The sequence below is a fragment of the Carex rostrata genome, chromosome 6 (genome assembly GCF_964058835.1).
Source record: "Carex rostrata chromosome 6, lpCarRost1.2, whole genome shotgun sequence".
NCBI lineage: Eukaryota > Viridiplantae > Streptophyta > Magnoliopsida > Poales > Cyperaceae > Carex > Carex rostrata.
The window spans coordinates 5,721,092-5,748,953 of record NC_135923.1 but is presented as its reverse complement, the minus strand read 5'-3'; the positions used below and the strand labels follow the sequence as shown (position 1 = coordinate 5,748,953).

The following is a 27,862-nucleotide window of genomic DNA, read 5'->3' as shown; positions in this document are numbered from 1 at the left end:
AATAGAGTATAAATGCATAAATTCAGAATTTATTTTTTCTGAATTAGTGTAGATTGTAAGATTTTTTACCGATTCATTCAAGAATGGTGATATATTATTGAATTACCATAGATATTTGTATTATTGTTAGATTTGTACTATTTGAAATTATCAATAGAGGTCAAAATTGATAAAATTGTTAAATTTGTTGTTAGTATGGCATCAACCAGCGGTACCAATCAAAATCGGACGCAAGATGATTTACAGTTAGATTTATCACTGGCCCGTCACGTATTTCCAAATATGACGGAAGAGAGTATCAGTCCTCTTTGCTGGTATAAATTCGAGGAGCACAAGATGAAAAACGCATATGTAAGTTTTTGTTTTGAGAAATGCAAAAAATTTTAATTTTCATTTAGATAAAAATAGGTAAGTTATATGTTTGTTTGTTTTGAAATTGAATGCAGACTCATACCTTGACGAATACGCGGAACAATCAGATGAGTATCCTCTACGACGACCGATACGCTCCCGTGTTGAAGAGTTTGGGTCTGTGGCATGTCTCACAGCTGACCCCCATTGTCGCAGATGTCGCTCTTCTATCTGCGTTGGTCGAGAGGTGGCGGCCAGAGACACACACATTTCACATGCCTGTCGGAGAGATTACGGTGTCTCTCCAGGATGTCAGTTGTCTCTGGGGACTGCCTATTACTGGACGGGCTGTGACGGGTGTGGAGTACGGGGACTTCACAAAGGACGTCGAAGAACTGTTGGGACCCAACCTGATGAAGGAAAGGTCCCTGAAGAGGTCGAAGGTTGCATCAAAGAATGACATCAGTATCCCTCTTTTGCGGGCGGCATTCAGGTAAGTATTTTTTTTGTAATAGTAAGTATTTGATTGTGATGCTTCATACTCTGTACTAAATTAGTTCGTATATGTAGTGGAAAATTGGAAGAAGATGCGCCTGAGGAGAAGATAGATCGGTGGACACGGGCTTACATAATGGAGTTATTCTCTTGTTGGTTGTTCCCAGATTCCTCTGGGAACACCGTCCCTGCTTGTATGCTACAGTGGCTAAGGGACTTGGATGACCCTCCACAGATGAATTGGGGTGCAGCAGTCTTGGCATGTCTGTACCGAGGTTTATGCATTGCGTGCCGGGTATAAATTACTTTCTCTTCTTATTATAAATAAATTATTTTCTCTTATCGAATTTAAAAATAAATGCAACTTGTATAAAAATAGGTCGACAAACAAGGTCTGTACGGACCGATTGGTCTCCTTCAGCATTGGTCGTGGACGAGATTTCCATTTGGTCGTCCACAACCACTAGACGAGGGTTGGGCTCCAAACTGGGGTCGTCCGGACGGGGAGACCTGTCCTGCGTATGCTCAGAGATTCTGCGCTAGAAAGACCTTTGTCGCGACCCCTCACGGCAAGCCTTCGGGAGTTTTCTTTTTCAGAACTCAATTCGAGCAGATGACTCCAGATCTACATGTCGAGTGGCGACCGTATGATTTTCGCGTCACAGTGTATGAAGAAGATGAAGAACCTTACTCTTTCCTCACAAAACTTCCTTCGATCTGCAGTCGCGAGCGAGAATACTGGTTTGCTCAGGTGCGACTAGATTTTTTTTATTTTCTAGTTTACATTTCATAAACATATTGTAGTTTAAAATTGAAACTTAGACACATAAAATATTTGCAGGTGCCGCTTATCTACTACCAGGTTGTTGAGCATTATTACCCTGGACGGGTAATGAGACAGTTTGGTATGGCCCAGTATTTTCCAGTCCCGGATCCTATCACAAAGGACGACTGGTATGATCTTCACCAACCGTTGTGCACTACGGTCATGAAGGATTGGCGGACGGAGCACGCCTTGCATATACAGCGACTAGAGGCTATGAGTCTGGATGACATGGTTCCTGATATGTACCAGATTTATGCTTTCGAGGAGTGGGACCAGCAGTATCGACAGTGGTACCAGGAAAATTGTGCATTCACGGTGTACATGTTCGGTCTCATGTCAGAGATCAATAGGAAGCCGCTTCATGTACCACGCGACACGACTACCCCCCAGTATGGTTTCATCCCTAGCAGTGGTCCGGCTGCACAGATTGTAAGTTTTTTTTATATTTTCTACTATATTATTTCAATATAGTTATGGTAATCATCTTTTGAAATATTGATGAAATGGTTTATTCACAGGTACTCATGAACATCAAGGCAGTTCTGAAAGCTGCAAGATATGGGATCACAAGAGGCTGGAAGAAGGTGGGGAAGATGATGTTGTGCATATCTGCACCTCCGGTGGTCGTCGCGGGGTACAAAGACCAGCTAGACAAGATCCTGCGGCTAGCAGATCTTCCAAGATATGAGGATTTGGCAAATATGAATGATGAAGATTCTGCAGAGCAGATGAGCACACCAGAGCCGGATCTTTCAGAGATCTTGTCTGCACCGACGCCTGAGGCAGCATTTCAGAGTTTTGGAGATCGAGTGGTACGTGCATTTTTCTAATAACCTACTTATTGAGAAACCAAATTATTCATTTATTAACAATCTATTTTCAGGGAGATGAGCCCCGGTTCGAGCCATCACAGGATTTTGAGCCGACTCAGCCATCGCAGGATTTTGAGTTTGACGTGGGTTCGACATATGATACCATATACACTCAGGGTTACTCTTATCCTCAGTTTCACACACAGGATGACCCACCACCAGAGGACAGTGCAGCAGTGTACCAGACGGAGACAGGTTCATCCTTAGCAGAGACTGCTGTAGCTTCTATTTTCGGTCCTGTTCATAGCTCACCTGAGGAGGTTTTGTTTGGACATATACCGGAGGAGACCCCACCACAGCCATCGCGGCAGTATACGCCTGTTTTCAATTTCTTAGGTTCGGAGATTGAGGAGGTACCAGAGGAGTTGGGGCGCGGTAAGAGACATAAGATCAGGAAAGACCCGTACACACCATCGACCAAGTAGTTATTCGGACTGTTATGGCTATTTGGACTTTTTGTTCTATTCGTACTATTTGGACTGTTATTTAGTTATTATCATGTTATTCTGACTGTTGTTTGGTTTATGCTTGCTACTATATTATCTAGTTATCATGTTATTCTGACTGTTATTTGGTTTATGCTTGCTACTATATTGTAGTAGAATTCGAATAACAAAAAAACACAACTTCTACTACAATAAAAAAAACGGCATAGGTTCGGATAAAAAAAAACACACAATTCTACAATAAAAATTAATATATAAATTCCTGGCTAAAATCACAACTTCTACTACAATAAAATCACAACTTCTACTACAATAAAAATTACCCTATTGCGTATTTCCTCTCGCATCCCTTCTTCTTCTCGCATTCCTCTCGAGAGTTTCTCTACTGGTTCGGTGAGCCTTTCGTCGTCCTTCCAATACATCCATCCACATTTGGATCCGGTTGTGTCGTCTCCTACCCAATTTTACCAACCGATGCTCTGGAACTAAGAGATCTCCTTCGTGCACCGGTCAATCACATTGATTGTCATACACATGGAATTCACCACTCCATGTGTCTATGAGTGTTTGAATGTTGTAATAATAATTGACGAAGTCATTTGGATTCAAGTTCCTATAATGTTAACACATTAGTAAGTAATACCGTCCCTAATATGAAGTTTCAAATTAAAAAAAACATAATTTTACCTTAAACGACACACCGCCATCACATGAACACATGGTATTCCACCCATCTGAGGCTTCTGGCACTGACATTCCACCTCATGATCGTTCTTCACAATTACCTTGTACCTGCAGTCGCTAGACGTGTGTACCCATCTGCCATTATCCATGTCAAAATTAATCTTTTCGCCATGTGAGGTCACCATAAATTCATTATGGCCGAATGCAAGCGTTGACATTTTTTTAGTCTTCTCAATGTGCTTATCCAGCTTCTTATGCACGCGAGTGGAAAAAAGCTGACCCGCTGCTTGCAATTGCACAGCCGTCTCACTTCTTTTCTCAAACCAGCTAACACACTTGTAGAATGTCTCCTCAATGATTGCGGCAACTGGTAACCTACGATAATTAAAAATTACAATTAATTGAAGAAAACGTTAATAAAATATAGGAGGATTACAATATACAAACCTGCGAGAAGTTTGGAAGACATGGTTGAGCGATTCAAAACCATTGCTAGTCATTATTTCCCAACGAGATCCATCATCCATAGCTTGATACACCTTCCATGGCTTAGGCAGTTCTTCCTCGTCATTTTCATTATATTTGCCACATGTATCCAAATAAGCCAACCAAGCAGTATTTCGCCTCCCGATTGCATCAAGTCCTTCTTGCAATCTTCTTCTCTTCTTCTCTTCTTCTTTTTAACCATAACCTTGAAAAAAGTGGAAGCTACCTTATCCTTAGTGTGCTTTCCAAAATTCTCAAACACATGTTGAGAGCAGTAGCGGTGAGCACACTCTCCTTTCTCCTCACACCAACCCAAATCATCTTGAATAAACACCTTTTTTATGCCCTTGTGTCTGTCAGATACCACACACATGTATCTATTTCGCCCAATTACAAACTCCCGCACCCACTTCATGAACCATCCCCAATTCTCAAAATCCTCGCTCTCTACCAGTCCAAATGCTAACGGGATTAACTGATTCTCTGCATCATATCCGGTTACAATTAACAGTTTACCCTTGTATCTGCCAGACAAGAAACAAGCATCGATACTGATGACGGGTCTGAGGTGACCGACTGCGGCAATACATGGTCCCCATGCCCATGCTGCTCTCATGAAAAAACGATACCCTGGCTTAGTGGTTGGCTTTGAAACAATTTTATATTGGGTTCCCGGATTTGACCTTTTTATTGCCTCCAACAGAGGGACAATCAGCCCATAAGACCCCTCCCAACTACCAAAGGCCCGAGCAATTGCTAACTCTCTACCACGCCATAATTTGTTGTACTTTGGAACGATGCCCTCGTACCTTTCAGCGCATAAGTCAGCGACTGCCCGGATAGAAATATCAGCATTTTTTTCCAATGACAATTTTATACAGTTGGCGACCATAGCGGACGTCAACTGTGCATGATCTAACCTGGATGCCGATGCGTGACATGTGTGCTTAGCCACATTCTTCGTGATGGCCCAAGTATTACCAAAGCCTGTAGCCCTCGCAACCAACGCCCACCTGCACCGGGCGCTAACACACTTGTACCTCAACCTGGTGGTATCGCTGTGTGTATTTTTAATCTCCCTATTTTGTTTGATGTGCCAGTGGTTAATTGTATCTTTCATCTTATCCTTGTTGTCATATGTCATCCCCTCAGACAATTCATGTCTTTCTCCCTTTTATTTTACAAAAAAAACAACAAAAAATAAACAACATCAATTTAATAACAACAATTTAATAATTAAATTAAAATTAAATATAAATTAACAAACATACCTCACAAGTCGCAAAAAAAGAGCTATCGGCCTCTCCAAACCCTGATGTGTCGTGAAATTGCTCAAACAGATGTCTTTCCCCACGATCCACTATAGGCCACTTCCGTCTACCAAGCACAGGAATACCAGTATCCTCATCACTGTGATCTGATACCCCACCGTCCCCATTATCATCCCAATTAGCCTCTGCCTCCATTTCTTCAGGATCATCGTCCGTATTGTCAGCATAATAAAGCCGTTCAGGGGTTTCAGATCGCTCCCTTTCAGATTGGACTCGGCTAGAGGACGAGGATGGAATCTGAGATCGACCCCTGTCAGATTGGACCCTACTAGGGCCCGCTACACACGGGGCCCGACTAGGACCTGCTACAGATGGGGCCCGGCTAGGACCCGTTACAGATTGCTCGAGCCCCATACCCTGAGTCAACTGCAACAATTGCCTAGTATTCTGTCTGGAGTTATGTCTGGAGTTTTGTCTGGGGTTGGCTACAACATATAACTCCAGGAACTTGAAAGTCATATTCATTGTCATTTGGACATATAACTCCCAACTGCTATCGTCTTGTACCGGTAGCTGTTGGAACCAGGTTTGATTGCCTTGGCCAATATTGATTCTTGCGGTAATTATCAGTTCATAATTATGGTGGTCAATACCGAGTTGTTGGTACACTTCCCTATTTAAACCTCTAAAATCCAAATCAAGCCGAATATTGAACATTTTCGGCACTTGGTGGCTATAATAAGCGCCATTTGGTCCTTGTAATACTTCACCATCAAAATAACAAGCAATTCCAATCATAATTGGTTGAATAAACCTAATAATAAAAAATAACTAAATTAAAACAACTACAAAAAATAAATTTAAAAATAAAAAGGATGAAAAGGAAATAAAACGTACCTATGCAGCAGCTTCGGTGAAAATGTGTAGAATGCTCTGCAGAACTGATCTTCTATATAGGGAGAATCTGCCACGTGCGCAGATCAATAATGCGAACGGGTCAGTCCGCCGATCTGTTACGCGCACGGGTCATCCGTCCGCCGATCTGTTACGCGCACGGGTCGTCGGGAACGGGTCAGTCCGCGGATCCATTACGCGAACGGGTACCGACCCGTTCGCAGATCTACTGTGCGAACGTGGCGGAATATGAATTCGGAATTAACGGATGGTATTGATTTAATTCTTATTTATTAGGGTGGTACATAAAAAAAAACGGGATAATCTGCCTTTCTTTATTTTATGCATTTTTTTATGTTTTTATTACATGCAGAAATCTAAACTTATTTAGATACGTACTCGCCACACGTACCCGCCACACTTATTTTATTGTTAGATACTCCATATTTTTAATGTCATTCAATTTTTTTTGAATTGATTGATAATTGATTAATCATGTCTTCATTTTTTTTTATTTTTTGTATAATTAAAAAAATATTATTTGTTAGTTAATGATCACATATAAATAAGAGTAAGGCTACGATGCTATGGGTTGCATAGAGGGCTACGGTGCTACGGCTCAATATTCGAGTTTTCAAAATTCTAATGGTTGATCTGAACCGTTCATCTTGTTCTCCATATTAATATGTGTTTGGAGACCAAATTTTACATTTGTTTGGAAATTTTTTACTATATTTTTAGATAGGTAGAAAATCACTTGATCTAAAAAATTCTGCACTATACAGATATTTGATTCTTTACCTATCTAAAAAAATAGTTAAAAATTTCCAAAAAATATAAAATTTGGTCTCCAAACACATTAATATGGTGAACAAGATGAACGGTTCGAATCGACCGTTAGAATTTTGAAAACTCAAATATTGAGCCGTAGCACCGTAGCCTTCTATGCAACCCATACCGTAGCTTTACTCTTTAAATAAATATGATTCATTGATATATATAAAATAAGAGATGTTTTCTACGTGTAGACATTGTTTGGGATCAAATAGTCTGTCAAGGATAATTACATGGATGTAATTGATAGAAACAAAAAATCATAAGGTGTTTTACAATTAGAATACGAACAATCCATAATCCATAAATTCAAAATAAAATAGCAAACAAATTTAAATTTATAATTTTGAAGTGATGACATTGTTAAACAGAAGCATGAGTACTGATCATCAATGTTTTTTCTCAGACATAATGAAGACCTTATGCGCATGTTTTTCTTTTACTTCTTTATTTAATTTTATGGACAAAGTTTTTCAGGATGGGTTGTGTCCAAATAAGAGAATAATTATTTAATAACTCTGAGGCAATATTTGAGATCAATATATTTTATAAATAACAATCTGGATATTTCTTTCAACAATTCAAATACCATTTCATTATTTATGTAAATAAAATTGGTACACAATAATAACAGGATGTTACATAATAAATTAAAAACTAATTATAATTAGTTTTTTTTTCCTGTTATGATATGTCCTTGTCAGCGCAGGATAGACACATTACGAATAGTTCGTAATAAATAGGTTATAATTATATATTTTGTACGTATCAACTTGAAGATTGACGTGTATTCCCGCGGCAGAGGCCCAACGTCCCTAGTATAAAACCCAAACAGTATTTTTTTTATAACATTCTTTTAGACTCAAAACATATAACAGGAAACTTCTAATCAAAATTTCACAAGAGTTTTATTTTTGTTTGATGGTTGGCACCGAAGTGCTGCCAACAGATATATTAATATTAAAAAAAAAGTTTTTATTTACAATCCTTGGGCGGAAATAAAAATTAAAAGGTAAAGATAATTAGCTTATAAAGATAGCAGCCAGAAGAGCACAATAGTCCCTCCCAAAATTTGTCTTCTGCTCCCTTTTACCTCTTTCTATCCTTATCCTATTCATCCTGAGACCAAAATAGTATTCCAGTCGTCGTATCATTAATTAAAATGCAAACAGACTTCCTTTTATCTGAGAAAAGTTTTCTATTCTGTTTCCGCCATAGGGCCCATGCTCCTGCCGCCCACACCCGATTAATATGCGCCCTCAGATTCCGAGATGCCCCCGGAAGCTTTAGAATCCATTTCTGTTGCATCGTATCTCCCACCCTTATAGCCATGTTATAATGCGCAAAAATTCCTCTCCAAAAATTGGAGGCGTATGGACATAACCACATGATATTTTTCGTCGTCTCTACTTCGGCATCATTGCACAGATGACATCCCATTTGAACCAAGCAACCTCTTCTCAGAAGAATTTGCTGAGTAAGGATTTTATTGTCCAACATTAGTCAAATGAACATTCTAACTTTCATGGACACTTTCAGTTTCCACATGACCTCTTGGTCTTGTGCCATAATTCCTCTGTGATGCATTACCCTATAAGCAGATGCGCAGGAGAAATCTCCTGTGTTGGTCCATCGCCATCGTATTCCGTTGACCTGCTTGATAGAGCATGAGTAGAATGGTAGGAGTAGTGATAGGCACTTAAGGAAAGGAGATTATATATGTAGCCGCATTCAGTGTTGCATTTGCACTTGCTATGCCATATAGCCTTCGGACCGTTGCTCCCCACAATCCTTCGGGCTTAGTGTCAATCTGCTAGAGCCACTTGGTTAGAAGTGCAGAGTTTTATTTTTGATGAGGAGATATCTTATTTCTTGTGCGTGCGAAATGTTACTATATACAGTGGCGGAGCCACCTATATCCAGGGGTAGGTAGTTGCCTACCCCTGAATTTTGAAATACGGTATCAAGTTTGTATATAGTTGGTTTGAATTTGAGTTTTGTATATTCCTCATTGAGCCAAAGCTCTCAATTAGTGAAATTAGCCGAGTCGTTATAATTTTGGTAGTCTTTCATCTATTTATTTTGAAATATTCCGACAAGAAGAAGGTTAATAAGAATGGTATGATAGTGGGACTATAATAAATTTGTTATTTTTTTGCGAAAGAAATAGACTAAAATGTTTTATAAAGTAATATACTGAAATTTAATGTAATGCATTAAATTATTTTTATTATGTTTAACTATTCAAAATAAGCTGAATTTTAATATAAGAGTCTTGTGAACTAATGCTTCAAAGAAAACTTTAAAAAAAAATCGAGTTTTCAATCTAATTCAGTGTATTACTACCGATTTTCTCGATTTTAATTCATGGTTAATTATCGATTCCGTTTTCAATGAAAATTATTTAATAATATTTTATAATTTAATAATTTAAATAAAATAAAATAATAATAATTAATATAATAATAATTTATTTTGCCCGATGAAAATTCTGACTACACCACTGACTATATATCTTTGCTCCAACCCAGAAAATTCCGTTAGAGCAAGGAGAATTGGCGAGTATAGTAAAATTATTTTATTGCTAGACCACACGTCAGATGAAACTGAGCTTCACGGAACTATATTTGACCCGGCAAAGCAAATCAGATTGAGGTTACGTTACTATTACTGTATGTGATATATATATACACAATAAGTAGAGTTAGGCTGGGGTGCTATGGATAGCATAGTGGCCTCTATGCTACGGCTCAATATTTGAGTTTTCAAAATCCAAACGGTCGATCCGAACCGTTCATCTTATTCTCCATATTAATATCTGCTTGGAGACCAAATTTTATAATTTTCTGAATTTTTTTACTATTTATTAAGCCACTTTGAAAATCGCTAATCCAACGGTTTTACTGTTTTGTGCAGCCACCGTTGGATCAACAATTTTGTAAAATACTTAATAAATAGTAAAAAAATTCAGAAAAATGTAAAATTTGGTCTCCAAGCAGATATTAATATGGAGAATAAGATGAACGGTTCGGATCGACCGTTTGGATTTTGAAAACTCAAATATTGAGCCGTAGCATAGAGGCCACTATGCTATCCATAGCACCCCAGCCTAACTCCAATAAGTATACCATTCTATCATTCACATATAACTGGACACTGCGGTCATGTTTGGATGGTCGAGGTTAGCACCATTAGAATATGGATCAGGATATTAGTTACTCATTTTTATTTTAATATACAGACAATTTTACTTCATTAATTATTTTTCTTAAAACCACTTCTCTCGCATCTATTACAATGCTACTTCTATACCAGATTAAGTCAATCCAAACAAACAATTACTGTCTTAACACCTAAAAAAACATCGACTATTACGCCAAACCTATCAATACTCGAATATAGGAAAATTTGTTGGGATATATTTAGAATTGCGGATGTATAAGAATAAGAGCATGTAAGTGCAGTGTGATGGTTCTTCACTACTGGTACCAGTCTGTACTAGCGACTTTTGTCATCTAGTATACGTACGTACTTTGTACCAGTCAATGACAGTCCACACCAGTACCATTGTAAGTCATTTTCCCAAATGATATAAGCAACATGAATTTTCAGCCTAGTTAATTGTAACTTGGAAGTCATTTCTTTCTCTTCAATTTAGTATATTGGGTTGGAAGCAAGCCTACTGACTGACGTTAATTAATTAAATTAATTATCTTCAAAATTGGAAAATTTAGTAATTTTTTTGATCCATTTTGTTTGTTCATTTGTTATATCATGTCGCTGTGTTTGCCACTTAATTACATGGAGTACATTTTATTTGTTGGCAGACTAGAAAATCCTGGTTGTCTTTAATTGCAAGAGGAAAAATGTATTTCTTTTAATAATTATTGTCAATTTTTGGTATTTAGTCATCTGGTCTTAAATTTGTTTGTCAAAAAATCAAAAACTGTGTTTTGGTGTCTATACTAGCAGGGGTACCAGCAGTAAGGATAAAATTTTCTGACTTTATTTTGCTGATCTGAATTGTGATTACTGCTTACTGACAATGTGTGCCAGTGGTGCATTTTTAACTTTCCAGCATTTATAATTTTTCAGCATTATTTTTGGATAAGAGATTATTGGTGGATGTTGATCGTTTTGTTTTTAATTGTTAGTTTTGCGCTAAAAGGGATGTCTATTTTTTGTGAAATTATCTGCTCAATGTTGGTCCAATCATTGTTGATCAATTTCCAGCATTTATCATACTGAGTTAAGTATTAAATTTTCACTATTCTCGTTCACTGATTTGAACAGTATTATAATTATCGTACGAGCTAAATATACCCGCAAGTGTGCCCAAACAATTGAAAAAAATAACACTTTTTAACAGGAAAACTATTGAAAAAGCAATAAACACATTAACATACACTGACAATTGGTCATAATGCCTCAAGTTATTGAATAAAATATATTAAATACTTATAACTCATTAATTATCGTATGCATTCTTTTACATTGATAAGACGACAAGCGTAAATCTAAATAGTACAAGATTACAAATTTCATTGCATTCATTGGCTTATGCTCCTCATTTATCTTAATCAAGGAAGAGTTGATGAAATTATTTACCGCCGCCACCTCCAAATCCACCACCGCCTCCAAACCCTCCTCCAGTACCGCCGCCTGCTCCAAATCCGCCACCAGAACCACCTCCAAGTCCACCGCCTCCGCCGGCACCACCACCACCACCAAATCCACCGCCTCCACCGGCTCCACCACCTACACCACCACCAAATCCGCCGCCTTTACCTCCTCCAAAGCCCCCACCAAGACCGCCACCTTTACCACCACCAAAGCCACCACCTGCTCCTCCACCAGCACCACCACCTAAACCACCTCCACCGCCAGCTCCTCCACCAAAACCACCACCAGCACCACTGCCTCCTCCAAGACCACCACCTAAACCGCCACCTTTTCCGCCCCCGAATCCTCCACCGGCACCTCCCCCAAGACCACCTCCCGCACCGCCACCACCCCCAAGACCACCTCCAGCACCAGCACCACCCCCTAGACCACCTCCGGCACCGCCACCACCGCCAAGACCACCTCCAGCACCACCCCCAAGACCACCGCCAGCCCCACCGCCCAAACCACCTCCACCACCAAGGCCTCCACCAGCTCCACCGCCTAAACCGCCACCATGACCAAGGCCTCCTCCACCGCCTATACCACCACCATGACCGAGGCCTCCTCCGAGCCCTCCACCACCACCAGCCCCGCCACCAAATCCACCTCCTAAACCTGCCCCGAGTCCACCACCGCCACCAGCACCTCCTCCAAAACCAGCACCGCCACCCAAGTTATCCTTCTCCAACAGTCTACCCTCAGCCAAACCGAGAACCATCATTACTGCCAATGCCATGATCCCGAATCCACAAAAGCTCTTTGAAACCCTCCCCATCTCTGCAAAGAAAAAGAAACAAGTGGTACTTGAGTTGCATGTCCAAGCTGGAGTGATAGCAGTGTACTTATAGAGTGAGGATTAAATGCTGGTAGTTGGTTTCTTTCTATTCACACATCGGTTCGCTTTTATGAGGGCTGGGAACAAGGGTGGCAACGGAGACCCACTACTGACTTTTGTAAAGCCTGAATTTCCTTTTATTTAATTGTTCGAAAGTTTCATCTTATTGACACACATTGATTTCTGAATGGCGGTTTAGTTCACCCTTGAATTTATTTTTTATTTTTTTTGCGTGCCGCTTGCATGCAATGATTTTTCACGTGTAGCACAGTTAAAAAATCAGAGATATGGTCACACGGAAAAATGTCTTGTCTCTCTGTTTTTCTTTCTTCAAAATGCTCATTCAAATTTCTTACAAATTTAGTTCTGAAGTTTAGAATTATTACTTTATGATATGTGAACTTTAGAATTGTTAAATAAAAAGAAAACCATTTTTTTAGTGCATGAAAGTCTTGAAACGATTGATAGCTCGTGGATGTATGCTCTCCAGTCTCACCAACACTGGCGTTAAACAATTAGTGGCGTGCCAGTTGATTAATAATTGTTAAATACTGAAATTTTGGTTGATAATCCCCAGGGTAGCAAAAAAATTCGTAGTTCGCGATTTGATTTAAGTTTGATTTCAGTACTGCATGCTTCATAAAATCTTAATTTTGTTATGCTGTGCCAATAAATCAATCACTAATATATGTTTATTTTTTATTTAAATAATAATGGAAGTCTGTATACTGCATGCATTGAATTATAATAAAATTGCTTTGTAAATGCAGGAAAATAATGACATTCAGTTTTGTAATTTCCAAAGAAATCCGTATAGTATAAGGATAGCTAGCTCCAGTTTCAGAAGCAATGGAGAAAACGCAAGACGGTGCAAAGAGCGATGCCAGTGTACGTCAAACCCAAGAGTTAATGCACACGTAAACTCTCAACCAATCTGTAAACTGTGTACCTCTATAATCAATTCCGATACCCACTGAATTCCTCCTACTCACCAGCGTCGTTTCACTTTTTCAACGAGCGCAACTCGATCTTCTTGCACCGGGCCTACCGAGACTTCATGCATGCTGAAAATGGCGCGAAATACAGTTATACACTGCCAGCTTGCTACTATTTTAAATTTTTAATTATAAAGAGCAAACTAACATGCTTTATTTGGATTTCTTCGAGATTTTAACAAAGCAATTTTATAATATTCATAGAATTTTTTTCTAAATTATATAGAAAATCATATATACATATAAAAAAAAAAAAAAAAAACGAGAGTCAATTGATCCCATATCTTATGAGGGTGCAGAATTGATCCGAAGTCCTTTGGACTGTTTTTATCCAAAGGACTTGTTAAAGCGTATGATGTAATCATAAATTATCAATTGAACAACGATTACTGAACGTGCATATATAGAAAGAATGCAAGCTGATGTTTATGCTATTGAAAATCTCTAGCTCGCCATTTGTCTTTCAATAATATTTTTTAAATGGAAATCTCCATTAGCTTTTCTATTTACTTAAATCGTTACAAGCCGTATGATTAAATCTTTTAGTTTTATTACAAAAAAATGAGTTGTGTGAATGCCTAATGCCTCCATTTAATTTATTAGAATAGCAATTTGAAATCGTAAAAAAAAATTAAACAATATAAATGTACGACTTTTGATTTTTTTTCTTTTCATCAACAATTGTAAAGTTTCTTTAGCTTATAATTTTAATGATATGTATTAATTGGTTTTAAGGATAAATAAATACAAGGTGTCTATAAAATTTATACAACAAATAAAATAATTAACCTAAATGTGTACATAGTAACAATTAGTAACTTGTATTAAATTTGATTTTTTTTCTCATTGGTTGCTTGTTTATGTTTTCAATGATTATTTAAGCAAATGTGATACGTAATGGACAACTTCATTTTTGAAACTATTGAATAGCTTTATAGTGAATTGGCAAGTTAGATTCTCAATAGCGAAAATAACAGCTGGCGTTCTTTCTATGTATACATGTTTTGTATCACCGTTAATTAAATTGATCATCAATAATTACATGCTACAGTTCAACAAACTCTTTGGACAGAAATAGTTCAAAGGACTTCGGACCAATTCCGCTCTCATCTAATGAATAGCTCCGCCCCTGCGAATCCCTATCACCCCAGGTACCTAAGGCACAAGTCATAAATCTGACCCAACTGAAATTAATCTGAGCCGTCCAATTTTTTAAATTGTAACTCAGGTACCGGGGAGACATGGACTCCGCCCCTGCTTAGTAGGTGCAGCAAATTAGGATTTAAAAACTATAATATAGTGGAGAATGTTGTTGCTCTTTTAAGCAGCATGTGAGATATTTGTAAATGATTCTAAAATAAGAAAGTTATCCCGGATTTCTCAGTTTATCTAGAAGGCCTAAAAATTGACCCATTGCAAATTCTCACAAACTATACGTACATAGATTAAGAAGTTTCCTTCATTATTCAAATTTAGCTAGTATATTTATTACCGCAACACCATGCTATAGCTAGCTACTAGTTAGTATATTTATTCGCAAGTACCGAACATTTTGTATTTGCATAACGACAGGTACGTATGATGCATATATATATAATGCATATAGAGAGAGAAGGGGTAAAGTTTTATGAGGAGGGTTCAAATGCCTCTATTTTTTGTACCTCCACCATGCTTTTGTTTTTAAAAACTTTAATAACTCAAAATTTAAAACTTAGAAGTTTAAATAAAATCGTTAGATATGATATACATTATTTAATCTATGCACGTGTAAAAAATAGTGGCATTTCAATTTTGTTTTGGTTGTCATCAAGAGCTTGTAAACAATATACTAATGTGGATAATTTCTAGATGTTGATTTTTCAACTTATTGATTCACATAAAAACAAAATTGAAATGTGATAATTTTTTAAAATTGCATAGTTAAAATGATGTAGATCATATCCAACGGTTTTATTTTAATTTGTAAGTTTTAAATTTTGAATTATTAAAGTTTTTTAAAAATGAAGGCATTTAAACCCTCAAGTTTTATACACACACAGACGATAGCTACTTGCAAATTTCACTTGTTCATCACTTCTATTTGTTGCTTTCAAAAGAGTACTGGACTACTGCATGCAGGTTCCGTTGCTTTCACCATTTTGTTATTTTTTTTTTCTGTAGCTAAAAGTTTAAATACTATAGTTATTGCAAGACAGCCATATTAGTAAGAAATAAAAACAATCAGTCAATCAATACCAGCGAGGCAAAATCATGTGCAAGGAGAAAGCAATTAGGAGATCAAAAGATAAGGAAGGCATTTAATATATGAGCTGGTTGGTCCTCAATTATTTCCTTTTTGTTTGTCCGAACAATCCACAACCTCGTTCACATTTTTGTGCAATGTTACGATCTTACTTCAGCTATTTTACACTAGGGGTGTTAATTGTACTTTTTCTAACTGTTTATCATATTCGTACCATATTTGATAAGGTGGGTATATATGAATAGTTTTTTTTCGATATATAACTTATCGGGTATTTGGGTAAAAATTTTTTTTTCGTTAACTAATTAAATAGGTGAAGGTACGGATAAAAGTTATTTCATATCCATTATCCTATATGACAATTATATAAAATAAAATTATATAATAATGTTTGAGCAATAATTATAATTAGTGATGATAAAATTTATTTGTGTGATATTTCATATTGAGGAGGGATCCAATTACACCATTTTTTGGTGACACGTATCTTGTTTACGTGGAAATTGACTAAGGCACCTTTTTCCAAGAAAGGTGAAAAGACAAGTGACTTATTGAGTATTATACATAGTGATGTATATGAACCAATGAGTACTTGTACAAGAAACGATCATTAATACTTCATCACGTTTACTGATAACTTTAGTAGATATGGTTATGTCTACCTGATGAGACATAAGTCTAAATCCCTTGAAAAGTTCAAGGAATATAAAACTGAAGTAGAACTGGATAAAAGAATTAAGGCCTTATGATCAGATCGTAGAGGTGAATACTTGAGTCATGAGTTTAAAGTGTACTTAGTGCAATGTGGGATAGTCTCACAACTCACCCCTCCAGGAGCATCGCAATGGAACGGTGTTTCCAAGAGGAGGAATTGAACCCTGTTGGACATGGTTCATTCCATAATGAGTAATGCCACCCTCCCAAAAATGTTTGGGGGATATCACTACTAGAATTCACTCTTTTTTCATGCTCCCAAAAATGGCTTTTTCCAAGGGATTACCCTTGAAAAAAGCCCAAAAATCGTCATTTTCAAGCGCTACCCTTGAAAATGCTACCGTTGATAATACCCTCCTTGGAAATAGTCAGTATTTTCAAGGGGACCGTTGAAAATACTCTTTTCTAGCTTTATTCAAGAGACTACCCTTGGAAAAAGGGCCGTTGGAAATACTTTCAAATTTGGCCACTGTCTACATTATTTTCAAGGGGAGCATCGTGGAGCCCACCAGATTATTTTCAAGGGGAGGGAACATGGGTCCCACTTGAACATTTCCAAGGGTGACACCCCTGGGACCCACTTGAGTATTTTCAAGGGTAGTTTACGGGGGACCCACCCCAGCATATCCATGACCAGCGAAAGTGGGCCCCACTTGGTCAGAAATTGGCACTATTATTTGAATGGACCCGTGCATTTTTTCCATGGATATACCTCTAGAATTACTAGCCTCCTATTTTTGGTACCAGAATGCTTTCATTGGACAATCCTCCCGGTACCAACCCAGTATTCCTTTACAATCCCCAATTCTCATTCAAACTGAGAACACATCTTACAAATCGATAGAAAACACATTGAGAAAAACATCATAAAGCATTTAATAAGCATAAACCTTTTAATAAGAATAAAGCATTAACATAGAATAATCAACACACATTATATCAAAAAATGTCGAAAACCCATTACAACACAACACCGTGTACTTGCACATTGCTATACACCCAAAAATATTATCCCTTGGAAATATTAAAGACAGTATTTCCAAAAAAAAAAATTCAACACCTTGCAACACAGTATTTCCAAAAAAATTCTGGCTTTTTCAGAATTTATAAATATATACTGGTACAATTTTACCAGTGAAAACATTTTGCCCTCACCATTGGATCATTGCGGCTTCACTCCTTGCCACCTCTTATCCAGTTTGAGCTTGATACTCACAAATCTTGTTACTCCACCTGTATCTTTTTAGAAAAAAAGGGTACTTTCATTTAATAATTTTTTTTAATGAAAAGTTGTATAGCTATGTTATTTTTACAACTTAGTGACTTACTAATGCAAAAAATATTCTAAACCCCTTGAATTTTAAAATAAACCTCTGTTAGTATGCACCAATTATGCTTCAGCCACACACCAACATTTTAGTACCCATTTTGCATCATAAACATTTCCATTTAATAATTATCTACCAATCACTCCAAATACATGAAATGCATGGTTATCAGGAGAGCTTTGTTTTTATGCTCTTCCTTCAAGAATTAATGGAACTCTAAACCATGTGAACTTTTGTGTTGCCTTCCAACTACAAATTAACAAATTATAATGCTGTGTCGTTGGATTAATGAGCAGTAGTCAAGGTTAATAACAATTGTGCTTGCTTACTCTTGTTGATGGTTGGTGCTATTTTCTAACAGTTGATAGATCTCACCATCTACGTTCCAGCACCTCGTGCAGCTAACCACAATGCAATGCCTATATTCATATCATGTTTCAAAAATTACATCCAGTAATTAATAGTATATATTTATATTAAGGTTTTTGTACTTTTAGAGAGAAAAAGGAAAAGTAAATACCATGTAGGTAAAGTAGCAAGTTCTGCCTTGCTTTTTTCTTCCAATTGAACTCCCAAAATATCCTATAGAAGCTTAACAAAAATAACGAGTTTAGCTGCACGTACTTATAATAAGGTTATATTATTAGAAAATATAAACATTGAAGAGTAATAGAACTAAATCGGTACAACAGTAACTATCAAGTAGCTCACTAATTAGATATCTCAATTAACAAGGAAACCTAATAAGCCCAATACAACAAAAGAACATGATTTTAAAGGTGTATAGCAGAACTGAAACATGCACCATTCGAGGCTCAAATAAAAGTTCAATTGTAATGTGCAAGTAGTTAGTGAGACTATGAATTAAGACAGAAGTAATTGCCAAGTATCGTATCACAAGTCTATTTGTATGAAGGTCTGTAGTTTTTTTCAATGTGCACAGTAAAATGCACCTTGTAGATTATTAAAATAGAAGTCTTAAGAATGAGGCAACTAAAAGTAAAATGAAAAATTAATGAAAATTGAACATTAAAAGAGAACTTACCAATGGGAGCGCATGCAACCAACCATGAAGGCACCATTCTGTTTTATATAATATAAAGACATAAATGTTAAAACTATTTAAAAGTTACCATGATACTTCAAAGAACTATACAGTTACAGTGTGCTGGCACAATTGTAATGGATTGTTAAACTTGATTAAGCAACCAAAGCATGCAACATTTTCAGAAATTCACATACTAGAGCTGAAATGGATAAAATAAAGCTTAATTATAAAATAAATCAGTGTCAAATGAATCAACATTGCCAATTGGGTTAACTGGGACTTGGCATATTTTGGGGATGAAACTATAATCCTTGCTATATGTATAGCAGTACATAATTATACTAGTTAAAAGTTCATGCCTATGCACCGCTTTATTTAATCATTTATAAATAAGAAAAGTTCAATCATATAAACCGTATAGAAAGGAAGTGAAACATGATAATATACTTTAACTTTAAAAGTTTATAATGCAATTTTAACTTAGACAGGTACCTGCACTGCTGCCAACTCAACCTAGTGGTACTAAAATTAAGAATTTGTATCTCATCTTAATTTACTAATATTTCACACATTTTTCAGAACTTCTTCTCAAATAATATTACCTTAATTAAAACTACACTGAAACCACAACCGTTTGGTGAAAGAATCAATCTAAAACCATTTGTCAATTAAAAGTTATGAGTAGTTTCAGTTTGTGACAGATTCTGAAAATACTGCAACAGAATAGGACTGGACTGCAAAGTTTCAGAGCAGTTCCTGATCTGATCGGTACCAGCACATATCATATAATTCAAGCCTTTCACATAAAATCTATTAAAAAATTCAAGCCTTTCACATAATACGGTGTCAAAAATTCAAGCCCCTGAGATAAAGCATTTACATTTTTAACAAACCTAAATTTTCACTCTAAGAAAAAGAAATAGAAGAATAATTACCTCTTTAAAGGATTCGATGTTTTGGGTGACAAAACGTGCAAATTCCTATAGAAAAGTCGAGCTTGGCATCTACAAAGTGGTGTACTATGTCTGCAATAAGGCAAGCCTGCATCATTAGAAATAAAGATTCTCCTTAGAAAAATATAAATCATTTAGAAAATAAGAAAAATGGAATAAAATACAGAAACCTTGAAAATTGAATATCACATGAAGAGGTTACCTCGCTGAAACAATCCACATATATAGCATGCAACATTAATTATTTATATATTGTTCTGCAACAAAATTAAAATTGGAAACTATGAACTAACCAAGCAACATTAATTATTTATGATTCCTATTTTACAAGAGTTAAATGTCAGTCAATATTCAACAAGTTGAATTTATATCAATAACAAGTTAAGGCTTGTTATCTTGTTATCTATTTAACTTGGTTTAAGGCTTGCATATATTTAACTATATATCAGATTCCATGCGCTACCCTTGTTGAACTGTTACTGTATTACTGTATATCTGATATATTAGATACATTCTTCCTTTGACCACCCTATATATCAGATTCCATTACTGTATTACTGTTTCCAGCCCATTGCTGAGCTGCTATGGCACAAAATTGGTAACAAAATCCTCAAGTGGCCTGCACATCCAAGTTTAAAACAGAACTCACAGGTCTAGATGGGTCCATATACACATTCAGTAAAGATCTCATGGTTGGGTATTTTTTCCAAATAGCTATTGCATGTCTATAGGCTGCACCTTTGGAATAGCTATGACGGCCTTCAACCTGAAATTCAGAGTTTGTTACATTTGTATATCATGCCAAAACTCAACCTTTTAAGATGGATAATTTTCCTATGGAAACAATAAATTATTAAAACGCCCAAGTGGTAATTTTCCTATGGATAATTACCAGTATACTAGAATGAATCAAATCGAATTAAATTGACTTCATTCCATGTTTCCAACACCTCCAACCCTCAAACCCACCCCACCACCCCACCTCCCATCCCTCAAATACCCCGCCCTTCCCAAAATAATGATGATGGTGATGATTCAAAATAAGCTCTTCTTTGGGGGTTTAGCCTTCTCTCAACCTTTTAAGATGGATAATTTTCCTATGGATAATCATGCCAAAACTATTAGATTGAAAGAATAAATAGACAAGTATCGGACTTAAGAGAGGTTTCAATTTGGTTTTTTCGGACTTAATTTAAAAAAAATGCCTAAGTGGACCCTAAGAGGTTCAGCAGATTTCAATTTGGTTTTTTTGTCGAGAAGTACTTGGTTTCAACTTGGTATCTGACTTAAGAGAAGTAAAATGGAAAAAAAAAAACGCCTAAGTGGACTCCTAAGAGAGGTTTCAATTTGGTTTCGTCGAGAGATTAGTACCTTTACAGATCAACAAGGGGTTCAGTGGACCCCACGGCAACAGAGGCAAACACCGTGGCTGAAGGATTTGAGGGATTGAAGGAGCTCCTGTCGGACGGCCGTGTGGACAGCAGCGAGGCGCTGGTTTGATTGCAGGAGGAGGGCTTGGATAGGAGTGTGTAGATCCGATTTAGGGTTTTGGCGATAGTGCTCTTTTTTCTTAGAGAGTACAGAGAGGAGAGGAGAGAAGAGGAGAGATTTTGTTAAGTCTACAGAGAAGAGATGGAAAGGAGACCTATTGCATTTACTGGGAGAATTACGGATCGTAATTGAAGGGAACCCCAATTGAAGAGGGGGAAATAATTTGGCAAAATTTTCGTTTCGCGCTCAACTGGACTTGGAGAATAGGAAAGGGGGAATTATTTTTCAAAAATTTCACTAAGCGCCTCTGTTTGACAAAAAATTCACTATTCATCTCTGATGTGTCAGGTGGGATCCATTTGTCATCCTCTATTCTATCTCCGATCCAGAATTAATACATAAGATAAATGATCATATTCATTGATAATCCAAACAACAAATTTTCAATCGGACAGTTCAGATTTACATATATACAAATTAATTAATGCTTGCACAGCAAAAAATATGAAAAAATTATTTCCAAATAATATATGTGCAACAAATAATATGAAAAAAATTCAAAAAAATAAAATAAAATAATTTATATCTTCTATAACCAAATCATAGTTATAATTGTCCATCTTATAGACTTTTATCATTATTTGCCCCTCCATATTTAACAAATATATACGAACCGTTCATTTTCACGTGAGAAATTAACGGTCGATCTGTAATTAAATTATTCCATATTTGTTTTAAAATGATCAAGAGAAAAAATTGAACGTAACCAACATAAAAATTTTGAAGTTTTATTATGTCTGAGTTTCGATCTAACGTGAAGTGTTCATAACCATTCAATGTTTCGATATTCCGTCGACTTGATGGATAGGTAAACTAAAATAAATTTTCATCAAAATTTGCTGCAGGAATATAAATGCAGTGCTCTTTAATTTCAACGGTTCCGATCGACCAACAGACGACGTGTTTACGTGCGCCTTCATTAACTCACAAAGCAAGAGTATATGTCTTATGAAACATATACTCTTGCTTTGTGAGTTAATGAAGGCGCACGTAAACACGTAGTCTGTTGGTTGATCGGAACCGTTGAAATTAAAGAGCACTGCATTTATATTCCTGCAGCAAATTTTGATGAAAATTTATTTTAGTTTACCTATCCATCAAGTCGACGGAATATCGAAACATCGAATGGTTAGAAACATATGTAAATCTGAACCGTTTGATAGAAGATGTGCTGTTCAAATTACCAATGGATACATCCAATTAATCAATATTGTGTCACAGACTAGGAGGACCCACTTGGGTGTACCAAATTTTATCTTAGCCCTCTCTGTAAAAAATCGTCTCTTCTCCAAAGTCCAAACTTTTTTTTTCTCTGAATTCAGAGAGGTCCGGATGGTTCTTTGGTTCGATGTCTCGGTGACCGTCCGATCCAAATTAAGATGCGTGGGCTCTGCTTAAATATCCATGTGTAAATGCTTCAATTTTCGTGCGCCCATATCTTAATACAGATCGGACAGTGCTAGAGCTTATTGGACTCAAAATCTCAGTTCTCTTTTTCTCTACCTCAGAGGTACGAATTCCTCCGTCCAGCGTATCTTTCATCTCCCCTCTTTCATCCTCTCTCTCAGCTAAAATTCACAGGCGATCCATTCGCCTCCGAGGATTTCCTCTCGCCCCTTCCTGCTCATACCTCTGCAGTTCTGAGCTCCGTCGCCACCGCCTCCGGTTTTCTCCTCCCCGTTCCTCTCCTCCCATCGCCACCGCCTCCGCTCTTCCTTGTTCCCTGTCCCCACCTCTGCCTTTTCACTTCAGGTTAATAATTTAGGCTTAAAATCAAGTTGAGATTTCTGTTCCAAATTTCTCTCTATTTAATTCTTTGTTCCCTTGTTTCTGTACCAATTTCAACTGAAATCCTAATACTTTTCCTCTCACATGGCTTTAAATCATATTTGTGGTTTTGGATTTTGATTAATTATGTGGCTGAAATCCTAATACTTTTCCTGTTGGGACTGATTAATCATGTGATTTAAAAAGCAAATAAAGATGCTATTGTGTAACTCTAGTTACCTAAATAGGCTAAATAGGTTAATCTTGAATGGGTCCTTATCAAGGTTCATAATTCAGGAAGGATGTGAATTGAAATCCAATCTGAACCTGAATGTACATTGAATGTAATCAGATCAGCTACAATAATTTTGTTTAATTTGTTGGGTTTAATGGTCCATACAACTGGTATGTAATGACTCATGTCAGACCTAAAGATTTTTAGAAGTTTAAAAAGTACCAGTAAATTCCTCAAAATGATTTTTGAAATACTTGGTGCTAAGGCACTCAACTTGTACTTAGAACCAGTTGTTATGTTTTTCTATGTTGAATTTGTTTGTCACCAAAGTATGGAGTTACATAATTGTAGAGGAGCCATCTGGCATGGTAGTGGTTGTACCCACTTGGTCCGGTACTTGACATTGTTTTTGCTTGGTCTTAGTTGTTTTTACCTAGCTCAAGAAACTGTGAACCCAGCATCCATAGCACAAGCTAGTGTTCTTTCTGGGTTTAAGTACGATATTGTTATGATTTGTTGGACTGATCTTGTCCTTTACAGGTAACGAAGAGCAAAGTGAAGAGACTGGCAGAGAGAGATAGAGGGTATGCATTTCTTATGCAGCAGCAATACCTTCCTATCAAATTTGTTAATTTGTTAATGAGAACTAATAAATCTGAACCGTTCGATTAAGTGATTCAATGTCACAGTCATTAGACAAATGAAACTCGATAATCAAAACTATAGGTTAGGCAAAATCAAATAGACAGATTAAGAAACATTTCCATGGATCAAGAAGTATAAACTTTTGATTTTATTTTTAATAAGTATGCTCGACGGATGATATGTCATTATAATTTATAATGGCGCAACATCCTTTTTGGTATCTGACTCACTTGATTTTAGGTACAAGTAACAAGCATTAGACTTGGCTATTTTTTTTTTCTGCAAGACAACTTTCTTCGTTCCTATGATGGTGCGTCTCATGTTTTTGTATTATAGTCATATGAAAATAAGGGTAAAATAGTCATATGTAAATAAAATTTATGATGAAATCCAAATATACACTTCTGCAGTTAGTTTTTTGACTTGTATGCTTTAAGTTGTATTTTGATTTACTATTTGCTTTCTATTTACTTGATTATGCTTGTTCTGGTACATGCTTTCCTTAATAATTTTGTATTTATAATTGTTGTTTTTTTTTCTCAAAAAGCAGGAAAGACAGGTAACAAATTCTAAATGCTGAAAAGTACAATCATCAAGTGGAGATTGGATTTACTTCTCTCTTAGTGTACTGGTACAGTCCTTATGTGAAATGTCAAAGGGGTACATGACTTGTGAAATGTCAAAGGTGGAAGTAAACTAAATTATCAATTACGATATAAACCCTTTCCCCTCCGCTAACCCTTTCTGGAGCACACTTGATTATAACTTATAACTCATAAATTATTTTGCATAGTCTATTAGGAAAGGGTTTGAAAGTGAAATCAATTTTTTTGTTAAAAAGGTTGATGTTAGGAAAATTTAAGTGGTTTCCTTTGCTTTGTTTGCCTAACCTATAGTTTTGATTATCGAGTTTAGTCTGCCTAATAACTATGACATTGAATCACTCCAGAAAATAAATGCCTTTTCTTTTTATGTTATTTTTTTGCTTTAAATTGGTGTTTTGATAATTTGTGCAGGCTGAGTAGTTCAAGCCAGCAGAGCAGGTTACATTTGAGCATGACCATGCACATGTTGTTGATATACAGACCACGTCTAACGGTTTGAATCGGCTGTTTGAACCATTTGGAAATTGACAGTTTGCTTATTTGTTAGCTGCTGATTTCAAGTTTTTGATATTTTCTTAGTTATGTGGACTTATTTGTAAAAGTGTAATAGTTGTTGTCAGACTTGTTTTGTTTGGGTTGTAACTCAGGTTTTATTTTGCATGGTTAGCTATTAGAAAGAGTTTATATTAGTAAAAGAATGCTACTGGTATATATGTTGTGTAATGCTGACATATGGTCAGTTGTAAAACTGATGTGCTGGTACCGGCTTGGTACCAGTCACTAGCCTTACTCCTACAATGAAATCCCATCTTGAAAAAAATTAATATAGCAAAAGAAAATGTAATTGATATTCATGATTATTAGACATATTCACAATGAAATCCCCCCTGTACACTGTATTAGTTAGAACCAGTGGGGATATATTAGTTTGCGTTGAGTTTTTTTAATGGTTTTGACACTTTTCTTGTTTTGAGAAAAATTGTAGGTGGATTTTTTCTGATCATAGATATATGAAACTGTGTTGAATAATGAGATACTTTGATTTTGTAAATATGATACTTGCATAATATGATATTATTATTGTGTTATTTAGTAATCTTTTTATATAATTTAGTATTATTAATTGGAATTGTGGGTGTTTATTGTACTAGTTTTATTGTTGTGATTTATTATTTTCATCATTCAAAGAGGCATCTCAAATAATCAAAAATGTTTCTGTCTCTAAGAGCTAAACTTTTCCAACGGTAGCCTCATGAAAATATTATATCTAATTATAAAATAATATAAACTGAATCAATAAAATATTTCCAAGAGTGTGCTCCAGCATTTTCATGGGCCTCAGCATAAAATAATATAAACTGAATCAACAAAATATTTCCAAGAGTATTTTGCTCCAGCATTTCCATGAGCCCCACTATAAAATAATATAAACAAACTTACCAAAACATTTTCAAGAGTAGTCCCTTGGAAATAATATGGGCTATCAATAAAATATAGTATTCGTTCTGTTTAGCGGGTCATGGGTCGTGCAAAAGTATTTCCAAGAGTGGATAACAAGCATTTTCAAGAGTTGGCATCAGGGATTTCCATGCGCTCCTATTTCCAAGGACCTACCCTTGAAAATAGTTAAATGTGTCAGCAAACTCGATTTTATTTCCAAGAGCCCTTCTTACTCTTGAAAATACAGATGCTACCCTTGAAAAAAACGGAAATTCTAGTAGTGTATGCACCAGAAGCTGCCACACTAATGATCAACAGGGTTCTATCCAAATCAGTTGAAAAGACACTGTACGAGTTATGGTTTGGAACTGTTCCAAATGTGTCATTTCTTAAAATCTGGGGTTGCGAAGTATTTGTCAATCGTATGACGTCTGACAAACTTGGCCCCAAATCTGATAATGCTTTTTCGTAGGATATCCTAAGGAAACTAAAGGATACTACTTCTATCACTAATCCGAGAACAAAGTGTTTGTTGTTCATAAAGGTGTATTTTTGGAGAAAGAGTTTCTTGCCAAAAAAAGTAGTGGGAGTAATGTGATACTTCAAGAAATTCGAGATACATCATATGATATTGTATCGAATGATGAACAAATAATCCCACCAAATATATCAAACCGCACCCCTTGAATTTGTATTTCTATCAACTCTTGTTTTGTCTTGAGTACGTACTGCCCCCATTTCAATTTCTTCACCGTATCAAGTTCATGTGAAATCCAAATACAATTCAAATACGACCACATCTCTTTCCTTTTTTTCTTGCACAATCTGATACGAGCTATGTGAGGTTAGTGGGCCGTATGCTAAAATGGACTTGAACTGGGCTCGTCTTGCTCGGGATCGCAGGCCGAGTGGTGGTTGTGCTCAGGAGATTTGCGGAAGATCTCCGATCTCGAAAGTCGTAGGGGGACTTCGGAGACTGAGGATGGTCTCGAATCTCGAAGGTCAAGAGCTGATCTCAGAAATAGAGGGGTGATCTCGGGGATATCTGACTCTAACCTGTACGATATCTCTCCGAGGTAGTGTGCTCAGCCTCTAAAGAATTAGAAGCTAAGGTGGAGGATGATGATATCACCATATTTGATCTATTGTTCTGACCAATTCCCGTAACAAAATCTGCGTTTCAAACCATCAAATAACGTCTACTACATTGAATATCTATAGAATGTGGTATTGCTGCGCTTTCATTCTTATTTTGCAGAAAACTGGCGAAATCAGGGAAGTTACTGACATTCTGATACCTTGATGCGGGTAGCATCATACCTGACGTGGGTAGCATCAGACCTGACGCTGGTAGCATCAGACATGACGCTGGTAGCATCACGCCCTGACGTTACCACAGACGCGAGGCGCATCAGACAAACTCTGATGCGGGTCACATCGCTATTGACGCGACTCGCATCGGAGTTTCCTAGAGCAGAAAGCGGAGGCCCAATGAAAGCCCAGCAAAGGCCCAAATTTGGAAGGGTCGTTTGGGAAGGCTATAAAAGACCCCTCTCTGCCACTAACCAGATTCATTCAGAAAATTCAAGAAGTTCAAACTACCTAGCTCTTTGGAGTGTCGTTCAAGAAAGGGAGCTGAGGAGGGAATATTTGAAGATTCCTCCTAGATCCATTTCTTCA

General features: G+C 36.7%; 1 protein-coding gene and 1 long non-coding RNA gene across 5 annotated transcripts; both read right to left on the bottom strand.

The window, feature by feature from the left end:
• Positions 1–11,573: 11,573 nt before the first annotated feature.
• Positions 11,574–12,723, bottom strand: LOC144555723 (uncharacterized). 4 transcript variants are annotated; one of them, XM_078304131.1, is made up of 2 exons: positions 11,879–12,723; positions 11,574–11,824 (listed from the first exon to the last, which is right to left on the bottom strand). In XM_078304131.1, exons 1-2 carry the CDS (start codon positions 12,597–12,599, stop codon positions 11,760–11,762), a joined length of 786 nt encoding a protein of 261 aa, XP_078160257.1. In that variant the 5' UTR covers positions 12,600–12,723; the 3' UTR covers positions 11,574–11,759. The 4 variants fall into 4 exon arrangements, with proteins under 4 accessions (XP_078160257.1, XP_078160255.1, XP_078160256.1 ...); XM_078304129.1 differs by having other exon boundaries at positions 11,574–12,184; positions 12,215–12,719; XM_078304130.1 differs by having other exon boundaries at positions 11,574–12,214; positions 12,269–12,718.
• A 4,850-nt stretch (positions 12,724–17,573) lies between these two features.
• LOC144555140 (uncharacterized) lies at positions 17,574–18,690 on the bottom strand. Its single transcript, XR_013511987.1, has 3 exons — positions 18,459–18,690; positions 18,268–18,357; positions 17,574–17,849 (listed from the first exon to the last, which is right to left on the bottom strand). It is a non-coding gene; the product is annotated as an uncharacterized LOC144555140 (long non-coding RNA).
• Positions 18,691–27,862: the final 9,172 nt, after the last annotated feature.